Source organism: Plutella xylostella, chromosome 10 (assembly GCF_932276165.1).
Source record: "Plutella xylostella chromosome 10, ilPluXylo3.1, whole genome shotgun sequence".
Taxonomy (NCBI): Eukaryota; Metazoa; Arthropoda; class Insecta; order Lepidoptera; family Plutellidae; genus Plutella; species Plutella xylostella.
Window position 1 is genome coordinate 10819336 of NC_063990.1, and position 20818 is coordinate 10840153.

The 20818-nt window shown below is 36.5% G+C and overlaps 1 protein-coding gene across 2 annotated transcripts in view; it reads right to left on the reverse strand.

The window, feature by feature from the left end:
* Nucleotides 1-20818, reverse strand: part of LOC119693623 (patched domain-containing protein 3) — a 35982-nt gene that overhangs the window by 3954 nt on the left and 11210 nt on the right. The window contains exons 2-8 of one of the 2 annotated variants that reach the window (XM_038117461.2): nt 5697-5973; nt 5282-5499; nt 2678-2856; nt 1315-1658; nt 947-1147; nt 572-709; nt 30-340 (exon numbers count right to left, since the gene is read on the reverse strand). In XM_038117461.2, the coding sequence (XP_037973389.2) occupies nt 30-340; nt 572-709; nt 947-1147; nt 1315-1658; nt 2678-2856; nt 5282-5499; nt 5697-5973 (1668 nt within the window). Of the gene's footprint in view, nt 1-29; nt 344-571; nt 710-946; nt 1148-1314; nt 1659-2677; nt 2857-5281; nt 5500-5696; nt 5974-20818 lie in introns of both variants that reach the window. The other variant, XM_038117460.2, reaches the window with a different exon arrangement.

Below are 20818 nucleotides of genomic sequence, written 5' to 3' on the forward strand. Positions count from 1 at the left end.
AAGCAGATCATAATTACGAAAGTTCGCACCTGTATCCTATAAGGAAACTCTCTGTAGTAAAGATCTTCACGGTCAAAGAACTCTACAGAGTAAGAGTCCACTTTTGACAGCTTCCTTCGCTCCAGCCCTTCCTTGAGGTTGGTGACTCCATAGCCGGCCCCCGCGAGGTATGCCAGAAACACCACGATGACGAAGGCTTTGACCAGGTTGTTGTTGAGGAGACCAGCCATGGTGTCTCTGAAGAAGGCCATGATGCAGTGCTCTTGGTTGTCCACTGGGTTGTCGGGGTCCGCCTGGTCGATGCCTCCGGAGCAGAACGCTCGGTACAGCCAGGACTTTTCTTCTGGAATTAATCGCGGTTTATTATAGGTATGTAGTTTTTGGTAAAGTCTAGACGTAAACATATATACAACAGGAATAAGTTTAACTGACTTAGATAGCAAGTTAAATAGTTTGGATACATAGTTAGGTACCTAACTAATCATGCATCAAAAATCAAACGTTTCAAAGAATAGCGAGGATAATAATGAAGAAGTGACTTTAGAAATAAGGTTTTGTCCACATTTCTTACCTTTTCTAGCCCTAGATTCGGGTAGCACCTTTAGCCACGTGAGTGTGTGTCGGTTCTGCTTCTCACGGTAGCCGGAGACAGCCATGCATCCCGCGAAGAACGTCAAATGCCATACGAAGGTGAAGCACACGGCCAGTCCTGGAGCAAACAATGCGTCGTTAGACATACTTCACTACACCCATTTTATTTCCTGTTACAATATTGACGCAACTCTCTTAGGAATGTCTGCTTGATAATAGCACATGAGAATGGGCCGGCAAAAAGTTATGTGAACAAAAGGAGCGAAGGTAAAGTTACGTTTAGGCGTTTGTACTGTTATGTGCGTGAGATTTCCTCGGTTGAAACTGTTGAATTGAAATTTATAGTCAATCTTACCTGAATACATGCAGAAGATCTGCACAGAGGGGAAGGGAGAGAAGATTCCGATGAAGAAGGAGAGCATGTCAGTGACAGAGGTGATGGTGATGGACACGGCGGCTTCAGACAGCATGATGGCCATCCGCTCAGGCACGGGAAGCTTGGGAGACGTGCGGCGCCACGCGGCCAGCATCACGAATGTGTCGTCTATGCCGATACCTGAAATATAATACTATGGTTAAAACCGTGGTGACCCAACACAATAGGGCAATAGTCAATAATGAAGCTGCGTACTGTAGGTAACCAAGCAGAGATAGCTTATTAGTTGTTATGGATAAGGAATAATTGCTAAAGAAGCTTGTAATAAGGAGGCTACTATTACTCACCAATCATCAAGAACGGAGCAGCCAAATTGATTCCAATGAAGGAGATCCCCATGTAGATGGCAAGACCGAACGCAGCGGCGGTGGCCATGACTGCGGAGATATTCCCCAACAGACCCAACCACGGCTTCGACCGCACCCAATCCGCCATCATACATGTGACGATCGAGAAGATACCCATAAGTATGAAAGTGGAACTGAAGAAAGGTATGACAGTTCTGGTGTTCTTCTCCAATTCATGATCGAGGGTTCTGGAGGCGAAACGAGCGATAGAGATGTGCTTGAAGCGCCCCGTATCTTCTGCTATGCCGACAGCGTCAAGGAAAGCGTCCTCCCATGCTGCGCCACTGGAAAAGGAACGTGCCGAAAGTTAAAACGATGTTGAGAATGCACAAGAAGGAAAAGTGGCCAGGAAACTCAATGAATACTGGCACAGTTGTTTTTGTATTCAGATAAGATAAATTCAAGGTGATTCACATGAGTTTATTGATCAAACGATTGTAGCATTAAAGTTATCTATCAGGATGTAAGTAAGGGACAGGATAGAGTTGATTTGTAAATAGAACATTAGACCGTGTATTTAAATTACTTTTTAAGATACGGAACACACTATTTCTCTATACTTAATCTTACAAGTACAGTCAAACTCTTAGCACGTGTTGACAAAGCTAGTTAGAGCCGATAAGTTAATTGCTATTTGCTATACAACCCGTGAAAAGTCTTTGACTCGGTTTGACCCAGTAACAGTAGGTTATGTGTACATTACCAGAGTTAGCACAGCGGCAGCGTTTAGTATTCGAAGCAATTTCTCAAACCGTGTCAAGATCGAAAACTATTATCTAATTGTTACTTACACGGCTCTGTACGACCAAAGCATTAACATTCAGAACAAGTAATTACGATGCGTTCTTTAGCGAAGTTACTCATATGTATAAAGGTTTAAAGTAATTATCTTATCGACTTCGGTAGAGGTATGCTGGAGCCAGAGCTTCCGGATTTTGCAGGTTGATTAACCATAAAGATGCAGCCAGATCGGATTTCTTACGGATATCCTCTTTGCCGTAAATATCTTGTTAAATGATAATTACAATACGATTTATGTGTGTTGATATTACAATGAAAACACTTGTAAGTAATATATTTTAACTTGTATGTAATAGTAAATGTGTTATTTATAGAGAAAATTAGGGATATGTAGGAAATATTGATCAGAATTTCAGTCAGTGTCCTTCCTATCATCAGGCTAACGCAGTCAGATATAAAGTTGAACTCCTAACAAAGAATTCATTCTGTTGATATTACTAAATTTGGTGTCCTCATTCACTACTTATATCTAAGTAAAACCCTAAAGCAACAATCTACATACCGTTGTTGCTGCAGCTCAGTATCCGTCCTCACGAACCACACGAGCTGGACCGCCGGCACCGACACGATGTTGTCGTCCACCACCTTCGACCCTCCGAAGAACACCGGGAACGCATGCGCCTCCCACGTCACAGGGTTGAACATTATAGGGAACGTCAGGTTCAACTCTCCGCGCTCCACCTGGCAATAAACAAGGTCAAGTTCATGATAAAGATAAAGAATATTTATTTCATACATTGACACCGACAATCATGATGGATAGAACCAATTCGAGAAAAAAATACAGTTGAAGATTGGAGTAAAATGCGTTTAAAATAAGTAAAAATAGAACTTTCATACAAAAGAGTTCAACGCGGAGCTGAAAGTGCAAGTTCGTTTGCTAATTTATCACTTACTACCACAGTGTTGTACAATGTGCATGGCCTATTCACGTCTAATGAGCTACGTAACATGCTCAGTTACTTGACAAATGACCTAAAGAGCCGGCTATAACCGTTAATTTTATTTGTTTGTGGAAACATTATTGTAGGTGCCTAATAGTTCTGCTACAGTGCAACCAATAATGACTGCATTTGCATGACAATAATACTAATGCGGATAAGTGAATCCTTGTGGTTACTAAAATAGCGAACCTTTTAAGTGTTTTGAATACTAATTAAGAATGAGTCCTCATGTTCAAAAGGGATTACAGTAAATTATATTCATAAGTTGCGCTATTTCTTGGAAAGATGTAACCGTCACCACAAAGTCCCTTGTCTTAAGGTGTGATACAAATATTGAATTTAAAAAATATCTTTACTTGAACGTGAAATTTTACTCCTCTTGTTTAATCTTTAGACAAACACCACGTTACTGTTTGCTTTTTTTTGTTTTCAAAGAGTAATGACATGGCTTGAATGTCGGTAAGTATATTGTATAGGTACTGCCGTTGATCTTACCATAAACATCTTACTTGTATGCTAATCAGAGGTATTTAATAATAAACTTATCGAACAAATGCGGAATAATTGGTCTGTCCGGTGATTATAACATCCGAAAACACAATAACATTGAATTGAGCCTTTCAATGAAACTGTTGCTAGTTAATAAAATTACTCGTTTCACACAGATCTGTGTATAAAACTTAAATTATTGTTTGTTGTCTATGTATTGCGACACAGTTTCAACATCTCTACAATACATTTACTATGTTTCAAAACAGAAAAAAGATAATGAAGTTTATGTGCATGATTTATGGTAATTAAGGTTGATTGTAGCCACTTTTCGTTGTTTCATATTCGTTCGTTAAAGGTCATCTATTTTCCGTTGCAATCTTGTAATTTAAGAGTTCACTTCTTTTTTTACCTAATAAATATGTGTATATCAGTACTCTAGAATATACCTACCATCCTGGTAGACTTAATTGCAAATATGGCACTGACATAGAAAACTAAGTTTAAGGTTATTTAAATACCATAACAACAGAAATATAATATGCATGTTGTAATAAAATGGTACCTAGTCGGAAATGTCTAAGACTTGTCTAATAAGATCAATTCCTGTAATTTCATTCGTATCGATCGCTCATTAAACCACACTTTGAACTCTGTCGGCGGGTATTGTCGTGTTCGTACAATACGAGGCACGTTCTGTGGTTAGTGGTTGCGCGCAGTAACTGTCTATTGTGTCTCATGGGTGACTTACAGCCTTCCGGGCTCGGCCACAATGACGAATTGGTGGCAAAACCTCTTTTAATATGTCTAGGGTCTTTTTTGTTCATGTTGTTACCCAACGTTAGGGATCCAAATGTAGAGGTAATTTGATTTTAGGATCATAATATACTTAATAATAAACTATATGGAGGGTTGCAACTTGCAACTGTTTAAAAAAAAAGCACAAAAGTTGTTGTGTTCTTGTACCTATGAAATCCATTATTCGCGTGTATTATTTTTCATAATAGTTCAATTTCAATTGTATTAGATGCATTTAGAGTCTCTATTTCTGTACCTAACCGTAGATAGTAAGGCAGGCTTACTAGCGTACTATCTGTGCATACTAAAATCTGGCACAACGACCAAAAAGTCGCTGTACTCACTGTATCATTGCGATAATCTAATTACAATTTAAAATAACTCATGTTGCATGATTTTTTAATGGCTTACAAAATCATGTTAAACGTGTTACAAAACAATTAAGGTAATATCGTGATTTTAACACAGGATATCCGAAACATTTTATCTAAGATTTACATATACTTTGCGTATGTTAAGATACTTATGTTGTTTAAGAAGAAAGTTTCAGTGAAAATACCTATTTTAGTATTCCGTCAAAACATGTCCATGGCCAAAAGATTCTTTTGAGACTTCGGTTGGTCTGAATTTTCTTCGCACTATTCATGTCCTATCAGATACGCTGAGGTGCTTCAACTTGGCTGATTAACGTTCATTTTGTTTCTTTTGTCGATATTTTTGAGGTCGAAACGGTTTCTAACGTAGTGACCATGTCACCTCTTTGATTTGTCTATTTTTATTAATTTGGTTCTTCTTTTACTTCTCCCTACCTACTAATCCTTAAAAAAACTAAAAACTAGCAAAAGCCACTGCCAAAAATATCCAAAAGCTCTTACCTCCCCAATAATCTTATCAAGATTCAAGATATCATTGACGAAGCACTGCCCCTCCCATCTCGCGCACTCCTCCTTGTAAGTGAAGGTGTCTCCGTCAGGCAGGTGGACCGTCACGTTTTGGACCAGCTCGTCCAGCTGCCGCAGTTCCTTCCAGACCTCGGTACGGAGCATGTTGGTCGTGTTGTCTTTGGACACGATGATGACTCGGCCGAAGCGACCTGTGGAGGGGACGCTTGAGAATTTGGCTTTGGGGCGGGTTGGGGAATGGAGATCTCAGTTAGAGGGTCACATTTAGAAGTACTCATGGTGGAGTATCCATCTTAGTTAGGTTAATAATTAGGGTTAGGTTAATTTGAGAATTTTATTGGATCTTTCACTATCACTCAATTAACGTTTAAAAAGACAAAAGCCTTACCTGCTCTAGTAATCCGTCCAACATTGAACCGATGCGAGTAATTCACTTTGAAGTAATCCTCAACGATACTCCGTTCCAACTTGCCCTGGCCCTGGACTGGAGAGAACAGGTATTCTGGGTCCATCTCGTAGTAGATCCTCTGGTAGCCGGTGATGCAGAGCAGGGAGAGGAGCACTGGGATGATGATGAAGTAGCCCGGCTGGCGACCCACGGCCAGACCGAGCTTGTAGAACGACTTGTTGAGGACATCGTCCACTATTGTCACTCGGCAGCCCATCTGAGACAAGAGAGAATATATGGTTAGAAGAAGGAATTTAAAAGAGAGGTTGTTATTGCTGTCAGGGTTAGAACATAGTGGTAGATAGAAAATGTCTACGGCTTTGGGTAAGAATGGGAGGTTAGGGGTGTAGGAGATCGTGATGTTACATGTTCTACGGCGGTGGTGATAATATGGAAACAATAGATTTAAAAAAAAACGTTCTCTTGGTATGATAAATTATTTAAAGTATAACGTTCGGTATTCCTACGTCATGTCAAGTAACACAAACCCTTGAGTTCCCCGTAAGCGGTTTTTCTACATAAGCACCAGTTATAAAGAATTAAACATGCCAATTAATAAGCATTTATTTTATACAAAAGAGTAATTTTTAAACAGTATGAACAGCCCGATTAAGAGAAATGAGGATGTAGGAAATACCTACGTATTTTCCGTACTACTTAAGGCATAATTTATTAAGTATTTAAATAATGCATTAAATATTATACACATATTTTTCATAACTATCTTACATGACCTCCATTTCATGATAACTTTGTTTCACATTTCCAAATACGGTTGTATTAAGAATTTAAATAAAATACTTATAGAACTATTCCAAGTAAGAAAAAGAAGTCCCGGGTATTTTAAAAACTACCTAAGCACTGGTAATTATTCTTAGCAAACATTTATAATGTAAATACCTACCTACCTAAATTGTTGGCTTTGGTTTTTTTCAACCTTGAACAGGTCAAGCAATTATTTAGGCATTAGTTTTATTAAATATAGATAAAATATATTACCAAAAGCATTAAACAGATTATAAGTGTTTTTTATTTAGCTTAGTTTATTTTTATTTGTAGTGAAGTCTAGTGTAGTTATAGTGCAATGACCTTTAACCACGCTCAGGTACGTAGATTGTAGGAGTTAAAACCTTAAATATTGACATAGGTAAATACTTATACAAACTTTGAAAGTTGGGTATAAACGCTATAAAATTAAAATGTAGCAACCATCCAATGGTATAATACTTATGTACTGTATAAATTATAACTATTCGTATATTTAAAAAGCTCTAGGTATCATAAATTAAAATTACAAGTGTACAAGGTACCTTCCCCCGTACAAGGTTATTTTATTAGAAGTAGATATTAAATAAGTTAAACTCATGAATATGGACTTGGTCGAAAATTATGCATTAACGTTTCATGGACATGGTAACCAAATGTCGTTAGCAAGAGCTGGTTAGAATTTTCGCAATACTTAATTATATTTTTTTATAAAGTCCCTGGTCGAACATACTTCTAAGGTTATAAGTTTATTTAGACTTTTAAATTAAGTTCTGATTTTTCCAAGAACCAGCTCATCCAACTAGATAGTTTATTAAGTAATACAATAGAATTACTTTGAGGTATCTTTACAACCATACCATTTACGTTGGTTGCTATTGTGGTGTTATTTCTATGGTTATTTAATAGTGTGGTCGCAATAACTGTACTATACGATACAAGTTCAATTTTATGTTACCTCTAACAGCTCTAAATATCTATTGGACTGTATTCGTCTCGCCACACAAAATGCAATGCTAATTTATCTCTTATGACGTGAAAAACAAGGACAGTAAAACGTGAAAAGTGCTAGTTTGTGAAATCCTTCACTGTACCGATATACGCTATAAATGATTAGGTAATTTACAATTTATAGTCGTGACCCCGATTTCTGCGCCGCTGCAGTTGCTACATCTATGTATTGGCGTTTAAATGAGGAAAAACTATGGAAAATTTTGATTTTAGTTCACATCTCATGTTACCTAGGTAAGTAGTTAATAAGATTATAATATACAATTCAATAGTTTTATTATTCTCTAATATCGTCCTAAACATCCGGCTTCTCAGATAAAAAAAAACTTGTGTTATCATTTATAATATTATATTTTGTAAGAATTTTTTTCCTTTTTTGCTTTTTAAATTATAGTTGAATTGTCTCATAGCACCTTAGCTGAGGTGCTAAAAGTTTAACAGTTTTTAATAGTCCACAAAAAACGTGATTGTAAAAAGCAATATAATTAGCAGAGCGTTGGCAGGTTGGCAAACGGTTCATCAATGTAAAAAAGTTTTTACTTAGATAGGTATGTACCTACTAGTAATAACTTAGATAGGTAGGTACCTACTTAAAAAAAACTTAAGCGGGGGTTTCACGGTAAGAGTAGGGATTGGCTTGTATGATAATTTTTATTTTATTTGTTATGATGAGTATAGCATCCGAATATTAGGACCAGCCATAGTCGGAACGTTTTAAATCAGATATACCTACCTACCCCGTACTGTACATAGGAAATGGTAATGGGTAACGTGAAATACCACAACGAAACTGTAATATGAAATTCCCTGCATATGAAAACCTTCTTATACATATAAATATTCCAAACCGTTAAATATGTATTCGAATATTTTAACCAACTTCTTGATCCTTAACTTAAATTAAATAAGTTAGCTGGTTGACAATTTGTTATTTCGTAATCGCCTATTACGAACAAGGATTCAAATACTTTAGCAGTTCTAAACTGGCTGACCCTGGCAACATTTTCGGCATAAATTTATAAACCTAAACCTACCAACGGGCAATTTTCCCATTTTCCGCCCGCTGGCAGCTGTTTTGAATTGATGTTTTTCCTTTTACGAACTTAAGTGTCTTTACTATAGCTCGTTTCTTAAATATGTGGGTCAGTTAATTCTATCTACTTTTAACTAACGTTTATTCGATATAAAATATCAGTTATTAGGTAGGTACATATTTTGTACAATCATAATCGCTATCATTATGAGATGGAGTAATTTTACTTCATGTTCATTCATAATTTATACCGACGAAAGAAAGCGCTAACCACATGATAACCACATAATCTACTTGCCAATTAATAGGTCCCTTTGACTTCCTAACTGCCTAGGTAGTCTAGATACCTAGCACACGAAAGGAAGGAAAGGAAGAATCTAGAAAAAGTAATACCTACCTAACGCGTCTGCCCGTACAAGTCGTTTCTAAAGTCGAATACACACGATCATTGAAAGATCTTTGATTATATAGTGCCACAAACTTATCTGTTCCGGTGACAGCTCAAATAAATCTGTAATATTTCTTAATTCTATAAGATTTTAAGTTTGCTCGTATTGTTATTTCGCTCTTGCGGTGTTAACAAACCAATCTAATGTTTTAAAATATACAATTCATTAGTAAGTAATGAGATATGGATCAATTTAGTTCGCTGTCACCGGAACAGATAAGTTTGTGGCACTATAAGTGAAAGATACAGCTGAGGCTGTCTTATGACTTATATTTATATAAAGATTAACAGAAACCTGAAACATTTATGCGTCCGTGGCATTAGAGTAGTGAAAAAAATGCAACCATTTCAGTTAATTCAGCGGAGTCTTCCCAACTTGTTAAACTGATGAGGGTGTAGTGGTAGTGTTTATGACTGCTATGTCAAGGGTTCCGGGTTCGATCCCCGGTGTGTGTGTATGTGTTACCATAGAAACGAGGATTTTTCTGATGTTGCGTTACATGTTACATTAGCCGTATAGCCCGCGCAGTGTGGAATCGGCCTAAGTTGCAGTTAATTTGAGGTTTTTATCTAGAACATCGGGCCGACCGCCTTGACCAGTGCCTTAGCGACCGCACGCGCTGTGCCTTTCACTTATACATAGATACACTGGTTTTATTACTATTAGACTAAGCTGTGAAACACATTTTCCTTTCTTCATATACCTTATATTTTTGTGTGTTTGGGTATATAGGAAAAGATGCTAGAGGAGTTTCTTTCGCCATTTCTGGGCCTTTGTGAAATGGTGGTAGAGTAATATTATGAATATTGACAAGTAATTGCAAAAAATCTACGTCAAATAAACGATATTTCATTTCATTTCATTAATAGGGCATACTTACTTATTAAATAAATAGGTATTTTTTTATAATTTTTAATTATTTAAGTATCTTGTAGAATTTATTGAATAAGAAGAGGGGATCTAGCTTTACCATCGAACTAAGGATACTTTATTAGTTACCTAGGCAATATTTATATATTCATATAAATTAATTAATATTTTAAGCTCATACAACTTTTTAACCTTGTGATTTGCGGCGTTAATCCTTTAATTAAAGCTAAATCCAACATTAATTCAGTTAAAAATTATTATTTTTTGGTAGAAGGCCACTGACTTTATTAAACTGTTTAGAAAGTTTTTCCGCGCGAGATTCGTATCATGTTCAAAGGGGTGCCCGTGAGATTTCCGGGACGAACAGTAGCCTATAGCGCTTAGGGATCATGCAAAGTTCTTAAACTTCTAAAGGAGAAATAATTTTTAAAATTAGTAAAGTAGTTCCGGAGCATATCATATGTATCATTACAAATAAACGTCAAAACTTTACTGTTTTTAATATTATATTATTATTAGATGTAGATTTATTTATAGGCACAAAGGTACCTACTTAATTCCCGTATTACTGCCAATAAGATTGGTTACGTTTTATGCCTAATAGTCAGTACTAATAGGTAAGTAATCATAGTTTCGTAAATCGCGAAAGTTCCATTAAAGTCGGTCAGTGACATTTTGCGTCGTGTGCCAATATCGCATCGCACCTTTCTATTAGGTATTTGTACTGGATTCATTGCTATTATGTTTTCATACATACATATACAGGGTGTTGCAAAAAGGGTATACTAAGCCGAAAAAAAAATCATTTTCCATAGAAACTTTGTTGGACACGTGACTTGGTTTTTTTTTTTTTTTCGCGAATTTCCAAATTCTGATTTCAGTTTCGGGCTTAGATATAATATGCTGCACATGTAGGATTCGGCTTAGTATACCTTAGGGGTAGTCAGGGGTGGCCCGCGTAAGCCACCTACTTTTCGCAGCGCATTTGTACTCACGTGATAGGTTGCGAACCATATCGCCGTTTTGGGATAAGTACAATGCATTTAGGATACACATCTAGAATCTAGATGTGCACGATGTTTTCCATCACCGCAAGAGCACGTGGTATTATTGTACTTAAACTCCTTAATTGAAAACACAATTGTAAGAATTCATTGGTACAGGCCAGGATTTGAACCCATGGCCTCTCGATTGAGAGGACGAGGCCTTATCCATTACGCCACCACTGCTCCTTTAGAATTTTTTCCTTCTACAAATAAAATAATATGCCCGTAATGGCTTTGAACACAATAATTAATAACTCAACATTGCATCCTCGGCCATGTTGTGAATTAATTTTCAAAATCTGTTCCGTAGTTTTTGGGATTTTTCGCTACATACCATACATTGAGTACCCGAGTCCGCGATATTCTATGGTTACATAGAAAAGTAACCATATAGGTAATTATAGTATAAGTTGTACCTATTATTATAATTTTTTAAGCACCTAGACGTCCCGTTTTGTTGCAACCTTGACATAGGTCGTTAGTTTCAGTATTTCTCTAGAACTAATGTCACAGGCATGTTGTAAGTGCGACAAATTCCTTATAAAGTTGCTAAATTACTAGTAAAAAAGCTTCAACAGGTGCCAATTGGCGTGAATTAGTAAATAGTCGTTTGATTATAAATTAGTTTGAAGGTTTTTTCAATCTTTATGACGCGCTAAATTTATATTCAAAAAGCACAAATAATATTTTTGTTTCTCCTTAAATAAAAACGTAACCATTGTCGGTACATAAATTGAAAAAAAAACGCGAACTGGTTTTCTGCTTTTTTCATTAGCTTGCGTGTCAAAATATCGTAAAGATAAATAATTAGGTAGGTACTTGGTAAGTACTAATAAATTACTATAAAAACACACACACACACACACACACACACAAGTAGGTAGGCATTACATAAATGAATCAGTTTCAAAGTATTTGATTATATTTATTTCCTTTAATAAGCTAGTATGGGTACACACTACACACCTATCTTAGTTGTTTTACAATTAACACGTCAAAAATTATACAAATGCAGTAAATAGTTTCCAATGTAGAAACTTGTTTAAGATTCATTTGATAGGCAAATATGTATTAAGGGTGGGTTAATTGATTAATTAATTAATATATCGACGGTGGAAAGGCAGAATGTTTGAAGCGCCATGACTTAAAATGTTCACCAGAGCGATTTAAAGTTTGAAATTTTCGAAAAAAAATCATATCTCTGTATTTATTCTAGCTATGGCTTTGAAAATTAAAATACGTAAAATTTAAATAGTTTTCTATGTAATTCTGTATATAAAATGAATGTACATATTCTATTTACTGTAATAAGGGACATAAAACATATGCATCTGAAATCTCAGTCAGGTAAAATTGGCTTAAACGACATTCACATTGTAATAAAATACAAGTAAAAAACAATGTAAAGACCAAGGAGATTTAACCATCACACCAGCATAATGTTTTATAATAATTTATGTTACCTTAAACATTCCATAAGAATGAATTAACCGCCAAACTAAGGCAATTTATATCTAAGATGAATGACTTAAAGAATAAATGAACTTATAATTTAGACCTCAGAACTCGAGAACGGTTGAACCGATTTTAGTCTAGAAACATTTGTGGAAGTCCAGGGAAAGTATAAAAGGTCAGCTAGATTGAAAACAAAAATTTCATAATATCTGGGGGCACGGCAGTGCCCCCACTAAGTCGAGCAAAGAAGCGGCACGGCCGTACCATCCTTTTCTCGAAGCATTATGTTATTATAAACTTTATTAACATATTGTTCACCGCGAAATCACTTTGAGATTGAGATCCAAGTGATCAGTTTTACTTATTCATCAGTCTCTATGTCAGATTCATACAAGATACGCTAGATTTGATAAGCAAGCGACGATGCTTTAGGATTGTTAATGGCTAATGTTTAGTGGTGGTAACCCCAAAGGACTATCACAATGTGAGTTAGGTCTCACCCGACAGCCGGACCGAGAACCAAATCGACCGACGATTAGTCGAAAATGGAGACACTTCTGGATGTTAGGAATAAGAGGGTTGCTGATGTCAATAGTGATCACCACTAAGTCGATGGAAAAATCTGCTTAAAGATAGTGGGAGTTTAGGAGCAGGCCACAAGATCTGCCAAAGGTGTCGTGTAAATAAGCTGCAGGACCCACAAGTTAGAAGATAACTTAGTATCCAGATCGACAACAAATACCATCCACTAAGTCTGGACGAGGTCTCATTCAAAAATCAAAGGTCTGACATCAAAGACGTGTTGTTAAAAATTTGCGAAGAAATAATAAGGCACAAGGAACACTTAAAGAATGAATGGTATGTCTAAAGAAACATGGGATATGATCAACCATCAAGGAAGACTTAACGTTTATAAAAGGACAAACGCTGCTAGGGGTGACTCTATGTCCAGAAATGAGACCACAACCATCGTCTGCCATAGGAAACATGAAGGATCTATACAAAGCATCTTGAAGAACATTGCAACAAAACCCAGGTTATCTGCTTGTTACTATGGAAGATTGACTTTCAAGATGGTATGGCCATATTGCCGAAGATTTAATGATCCTAACCACCACCCGAGGAGTTGGATGCAGATGCAAATATACTAGGAGCATCTTGCATCTTGATGCATAATCGTAATCAATATGATTAATAAAATCGGCAGGTCGCTAAGGCTAGTCAGAGGCCTTCGGGCGGCTTGAAAACGTCTGACAACTCTCTCAGCACAAGATTGCTTGTGTTGGGGCCCACCAACCCGCGCTAGGCCAGCGTAGTAGACTAGGCCTAAACCATTCCTTCATTGGAAGGAGACCCGTGCCCCAGCAGTGGGGACGTAATGGGTCGTGATGATGATTAATGATGAGATTTATGACTATCCTGCATCTTGACAGAAATTTAAATATCCAACCCTCAAATAAGACGAATTGATACGGACCATACGATCGCTGAAGAGTGGCAAAGTACCAGGGAACGATGGATTTCCTACGGAGACATAAAAAGCAGGATAGATGCAATATACCAGATATTGCACTCTTCAGCTATGGAGGATGATGAAGTGAAGTTAGAGTAAAAGTTAATTTAATTCATGTCCTACTTTTTCCTATAAGGTTTGCTTTTCGTTAAAATACTTTATTTTGAAAATTATGGGATACAAACAGGTCGTGGTACTCGTGGTCACTCACTTAAAACGTGGTCTTCTATTTCGTATAATTACCTAACAATTATCAAAATCGGTTAAGTTTATCCAGAGTTTTGCGCTTGGGAACACATTTTCAGTAAGATTTTTATATAGGTAGAAAAGAAATCCTGTTTCTGACTAGATTTCGATATTGGTAAATTTTTTAATAATAAGTTTATTTCTGATATACCTATATTTTTATTATGTATAAAAAGTAATGTCATTTTAATACATTAAAAATATTTTACATTAAGAACCATATTGTCATAGAAAAATAAATATTTGGTTGGATCCTTTTAGAGAAACGTTAAAATTCCCTACTTGCATAGAAACAGCAATTTAGGAGAAAGGATCCAAGTGCATATTTTTATTAATAACTCAATAAATATTAATTATAGCAACACTATTATTTAGAACCGTAATATATAATAGATATTAAATAATTTAATGTAATTATCTGGTGATATTATAATAAAAAAATATTTATAGTTTTATACTGGCGAACGAATCTGAGTTTGTACCTACGTAATTACGCTGCGCACGCGGCGCCAACTGTCGCATAGACGCACGTCATCTCCGAATGAACGTCCCGGCGGGGTACTGAAGCGACACCTTTCCAACCTGTCCTATTTATATATTGGCATTTTCACGCAATATACTTCTGGATATAATAATAATAAACAGCTTAAACAGCATAAACCGCTTCATTGCGATTCTTTTGAATTGTTTTATATCACTTATATCAATTATCTACAAATCGCAAAAAACCGCTTAAGTGCCAATTGTACCATTAAACAGATTTAGGTAAAGTTGTATTAACCGCCAAACGCCGCGAGTAAAACTGACCGGTAAAATGGTTTAAGTGCCAGTGAGGCTTAAATTAAAATTACGTAAAATATATTAAGTGCTTTTATGTTATATTTGACAAGAAGGCATTTAGTTTTATATCCATAATGTTTTATTTCGCAATCAGGTAGGTCTCTTAAGTAACTAATGATACAAATTCACATTCATTCAAAATGAATTAGGTCACAGTGTTTTACAGTTTTAGTAAGGGTAAAATGTTTTATATAACTTTATTATTGATCATGTATGTTTGAGCATACAAATGACTAAAAAAGTGGCTCTTAATACAAGAAAAAAGTATTAAGATTTCCAAAATCACCGATGTCTTAAGCGCCAAAAAAGTGCTCAGATCGAAACGAGACCCGCACCATTCGAAAGAGAAAAATCAGGCGATTCCAACGGTGTATATAACTCATATTCGCCAAAAGTGGCGGATAAAACATTCTGCCTTTCCACCGTCGATATATTAATTAATTAATATATTATTATTATGGGTCAAGTTTGCAGATAATTGCAAAATAGCTTCAGAACTGGTGGTTGATTTATTGCTTATTTATGTGTTGGCAAAAGTTACACGCTTTTGATATATTGTAATTAATGTACCGCGCATAATGTGATAAGATAGATGGCCTATTTAATATACTTAATAATATTAAAGTTAATTTGGACTTTAACGAAATTTTATATTGCCCCAATAAACCTTCAGGAAGCTTATTTATGTTTAGCAGGAGTAAAACCTTCAAACAAAATTACTAACCTGTCTGTCTATTGCCATTTTATACACCTAAGTACATAATAAAAAAAAGCTACAGAGTGCTGCAATAATTAAGGCCGAAATTACAGCAATTAAAAATTAAATAATATCATTATGTGTCCGAGCCAGCTTCGAGTCGCAGAGGTTATCACTGATGGACCTAACTTCATTCTCTAAAACCTCGGCTTACTTGTAATTAACAGGTTTTAATATGTAGTGTTAATTATGGACACGCAAAGTTAGGAAACTAAGGTTTGTGCCGTGCGCGCGAGCAGGCCGCGAGTCGGTGCGTCAACGCGCTGCTAATGTATGTAGTGTTGCCAAAAAAAAAACTTGTCGAACATCAATCGATACCTACTATCGATAGTATCGATATGTCTGCCGGTAATTAGTAACTTATCAAAAGTATTAATTAACTATTTACACTATCCTGATAATTTCAACTATCGATATGAATTGACTATCGTTGCTATCTTGATTCGTTCAACTATCGATAGGCTATCGATAGAGTATTGATATTGACATATGAAGCCGCAATACTGCTGCTACCTACGGTTGAGTAAATTAATTTATGAACTAACTGACACGAATAAAACAACGATGACAAACCCTTATCGCTTATCTAGCCCTTGTGGTTGTCACCGGAATATACGTAAGTATCATGAATTAAAATAATGGGGTAATAAACACGTACATTCCAACTATAATGGGGTAGAAAGATAGAGATCCAACGTACGTATCCTAGCTAAAAATGGTGTATATAAACTCGTAAAAAGCCTTCACCTAACCTTGAACTTGGGACTGAAATCCGGAACAGTGAACCCAATGAAGATATGCCATGGGCAGCTTCTGACAAGGTCATCTTGAAATGTCATTGTACTTCTCTGAAGTTATGCCTTCGAAGACCAGGGTTGTATAAGATGGCATGTTAAATTGGTACTAAGCAGAACTTGGTAGAAGCTAAGCTTTCGTATTTTTTCATTCATCCCTTCTTAAGTGAATCTGTAAGGTCGTTTACATTTTTTCCTTCCATTCTATAGCATGTACATAAAGGCAATTACACCAATTAAAATAACTAAAATACTTATCAGTCATGCTGAAAAAATATTAGGAATCTTTATAATTTAAAAATAGATATATATAGTTAAATATATGTATATTAAGTAGCTGCTAACATAAACACTAAGAACTTGGCTATAAATATTGATCAGGGAGGTGTTTGTGAGGTGTCCGCCATTGCTATTGTGACTTCTGTCAGGCCGCCACTACCAGTGTTTCCACATAGATGCAAATGTCACTTAATTACTGATGCCACTTCTGCGCAAGCGTTTATTACTCAAATCTACGCTCAAAGGCCTTCCTATACTGGGTATGTACCCGAAGAACTGTTACTGTAAACTGAGAAAATGTAACAATTAGTTAGCTTTACTTGTGGAGTATAGGTAGATAGGTAGATAGGTACCTACTTGACGAAATATTTAGGGGATTATATATTACTGAATCGAAAAAACCAACACAGTTTATATTCATTCAAGAAGTGAAGACGATTACGAAGTGAAATCACCGTTTTACGGCAATAGCTACTAACTACCATAAAATACTAGTCTGTTTACTAATAGATCAAAATATCTATCTACTTGCCAATCTCTGATTTTATTCTATCCACCCAAAATATATCTGGAAAAGATAGCGACACGAACATACTTAATGGATTTTGTGAATGAAAAAATGTTGATACATGTACCAATTTTAATAAAGAGTTCTCTATCTATTATAGTTGTTTTTACATTACAATCGTAACAGCATGTGAGTCGCAGTACCTACATCGTAGCACACCTCTATCAGGTTCACGAAACGCCTGTCCTGCGCCGGCGCAGATCCCAATCGGTTCCTGTCATTATCTATTTATCACCTCTCGTTCCGAGCGACTATAATGTCGTTCATCGACAGCAATGTAGTGTAGACCACATCAAAAAATATTAAGCCTACCCCTTGTAAAGTTATATAAATATAGAACTTGTAAAATCATCGCTATTGAATTAAAAAATATCTAAAACTCGTTAAACATTGTATCCAAGTTCATTTAACTCTTCAAAAACCAATTAAAGATCCTTCAAAAACCCTTGAGTGCATAATTAGAATAAATCGGACGCAACCAAGCGTTCCAAATTCAAAAACAAAGACTACACAATACTCGTTTGACCATCTGACAGTTCGTGTCATCTGGAGCCGGCGAGAGCCAAGGCTGCGGCAAGGTAAATGGACCCCAGAGCCCCAGAGGTTATGCCTCGAGGCTGCAAGTGCCTTTCCTTATGCCACTTCCACTGTGACTAATCTGTGAACCTATTTGATACGCTGGGCAAGCTGCGTAGTTTATAATGATTGGATATGTTGCGAGGGTACGATACAGATTTATTGGTTAAGGAGTTCAATTCTAGATGAGTGTGAAGTATGACCTAAGGAAATTGTGGTCATTACTGTGAAGTTACTGAGCAGTATCCCGGGAGCTTGTGAAAATGTTTTTATTGAAGAGCAGTTTCATAGGTAAGTATGCAATATGCATCCTATTCTATTCTGAGATGGGGCGAAATATCTGTACGTGGCTCTCTCGAGTGCAACCTTTATACATATGCCCTTAATTCAGCTCAGCCAGCCTAGCCCCCTAAAACTAACACATATAAATTTATAATATATTATCAAGAAATAAATTTGCAAGGATGAGTAGCTCACAGCTGACCGTCACATAAGGCAGTCACTTAGTATTCTGTGCAGTTAGTTCCCTAGTTTGGTCTGCAGTTGGCAAAGGTGACATAAATCATTATATTTTTATGATTAGGAAATATTCCTGGGGTGTAGAAGTAAAATATTAAGCTTATCAACAGTAACAAATAATTCCCTCATCGAAGAAGGCCAGGTTAGGGATAACTTGACAAATCTTCACATACTACCATCATACATAAATACCTATGCTGAATTATGATCGATTCTAATGATATAAGAAACTATTGATAACTAGTGAATCTGACACTGGATACCCAGGTACTCAAGTATTTCCTACCCAAAATTGAAAGGGCGCCATAATCAACTTTTCATGATTTGGAACCCTGAAGCCTGACTGTGTCGTCTGATTACGATAGTCCGTGCCTACCCCTCAAAGAGGTAGGCGTGGAACGGTTATGTATGTATAATTACTGTTTCTCTACATGTAGCGTGACTGATGAGTGGAGTAAAGTTGGTAAATTACAAGACATGATACTGATCGCGTTCAGGCAAGGAATTCTACTTTCTATTTCTTCTAGATCTACATTCGCGTTAAACTGATAGAAAATCTTATTGTTTAATAATGTGGCTATTGTGAAATGTGCGGTATGGGGTGATTGTTTTATGGAAGAAAGGTGGATAAAGTTTAAATTAAAGTTCATTGAACACAATCGTTTACAATTTGCAGGGTGACAAAAAGCAACATTGAAAATTGTTATGTTAGAAACATATTTTTGTAACACAGTTCTCTTGCTACCAATCTTTTCAATATCAATCCAATATCTCAAGGTTGGTTTTGGTCGGAATTAATTATACTCTTAAAAGCGACGCAAATCCCAATGTCATACTGTTACATTTATTTTATAAGTCAAACGGCCTCACCACAAAAACTAGACACAGGTTCGACATATTATTATATTTAACACCCGTTGAATTGAACTGACCTAAGTTTTTTGTATTTTATACATTTAATATTCAATGTGAATCTGGGCGCCACCCCTCCTGATAAATATGTAGGTATACCAACTCTGCTTTTTTCATTTAATTTCATTTGTATGGTCCTTAGAACTAATAACACAAGAACCGGTCCAATCGTATTTAGAGCAACGCATTCCCTATTGCCGCGTCACAGACACGTCACGAGAGAAAGTCCAGGTCTTGACCTGCCCGAAGGTAGCAGAGGTAAGGCCTGTCGCAACACCGCGGCCAAGTCTTATGTGTGCCGCGGACTTATTTTTGCCTTAATGTTAGCGCAATCGGCTATTTGCCTGTGCAGTGACAGGTTTTTATCGTGTTTGTTACGGAATGCAATTTTTTCCGCTTCTTGGGATTTTCGTTTGTGTCTTTTGGTGAATTGTTTTGTTTGTGAAGCCGAAACTGCCTTTCTGATTCTTCTGTTTTATTAAGCACACAGTAATCTGCATTAAATGTGTCCTCTTTGCTGGAATAACTTTATTTGTGTTTTTCACAGATTAAGTTATCGTTTATTTGAATAACGATTACTAAATGAGTCCATAACCAAATATGGATCTAATGTGTGACCCTCGGCCATTGTTACACATCCGCAAACAATCGCATATCCAGGTTACAATATCGCAAAACTTCGCCTTTATCTTTTAAAATTTGGGTCAAGATCTTGTTTTTGTCTCGATGCTTCCGTCACGTTCTTGAATTGATCTGACCAGGTCAGTCCTCAGCACCCATACGTCTTTGTATGGGGCAACTGTCTCGAACCGGCCCAATATTGCAATGCCAACATTTCGATTCCGTGTGATATAATGACATAACACACGTCTAATTACGAATTCAATATATCGTTTTATGTAATTCAAAATCAAGGTTGTTGTCCCTTAATGACCAGGGAGGCAGGGGGGGCAGGAGGTGTCGCAAGTGGTGGTGGCGATTCTGCAACAGCTGTGACGTAACCCCGCGGCTGGCTGAGCAGTGGACAGTAATCAAGCCGAGCGTCTGCTGGTAAGCCCCGCGATGTAACGATAGGTGGCACGCATAATGGCAGATACACATCGAAGCTGTTGCCTCGGATTATCTAGATGCTAGATTCTTGGAGGTAGTAGTTATACTGGATTTTTCGTCATTGTTATCTACAGGCAGGTTACTGGAAATGTTTGTCATTGTTGCCAACATGGCTGTGTTGGCAGACTTGTCAGGTCTCTCGATTGCATATTTAGGGATATAAATCGTGTTTACTTTTAAGTAATTTAACTTTTGTTTGTTTCATTTTAGCCTGGTAAGTTTGATTAATTTCAATCATAAATGATTTTCGTTATAGGTACTTAGTAAGCTTTGTGTAACTTTAGATGTTTTATTTAACCAAACGATTTCCGAATTTGAT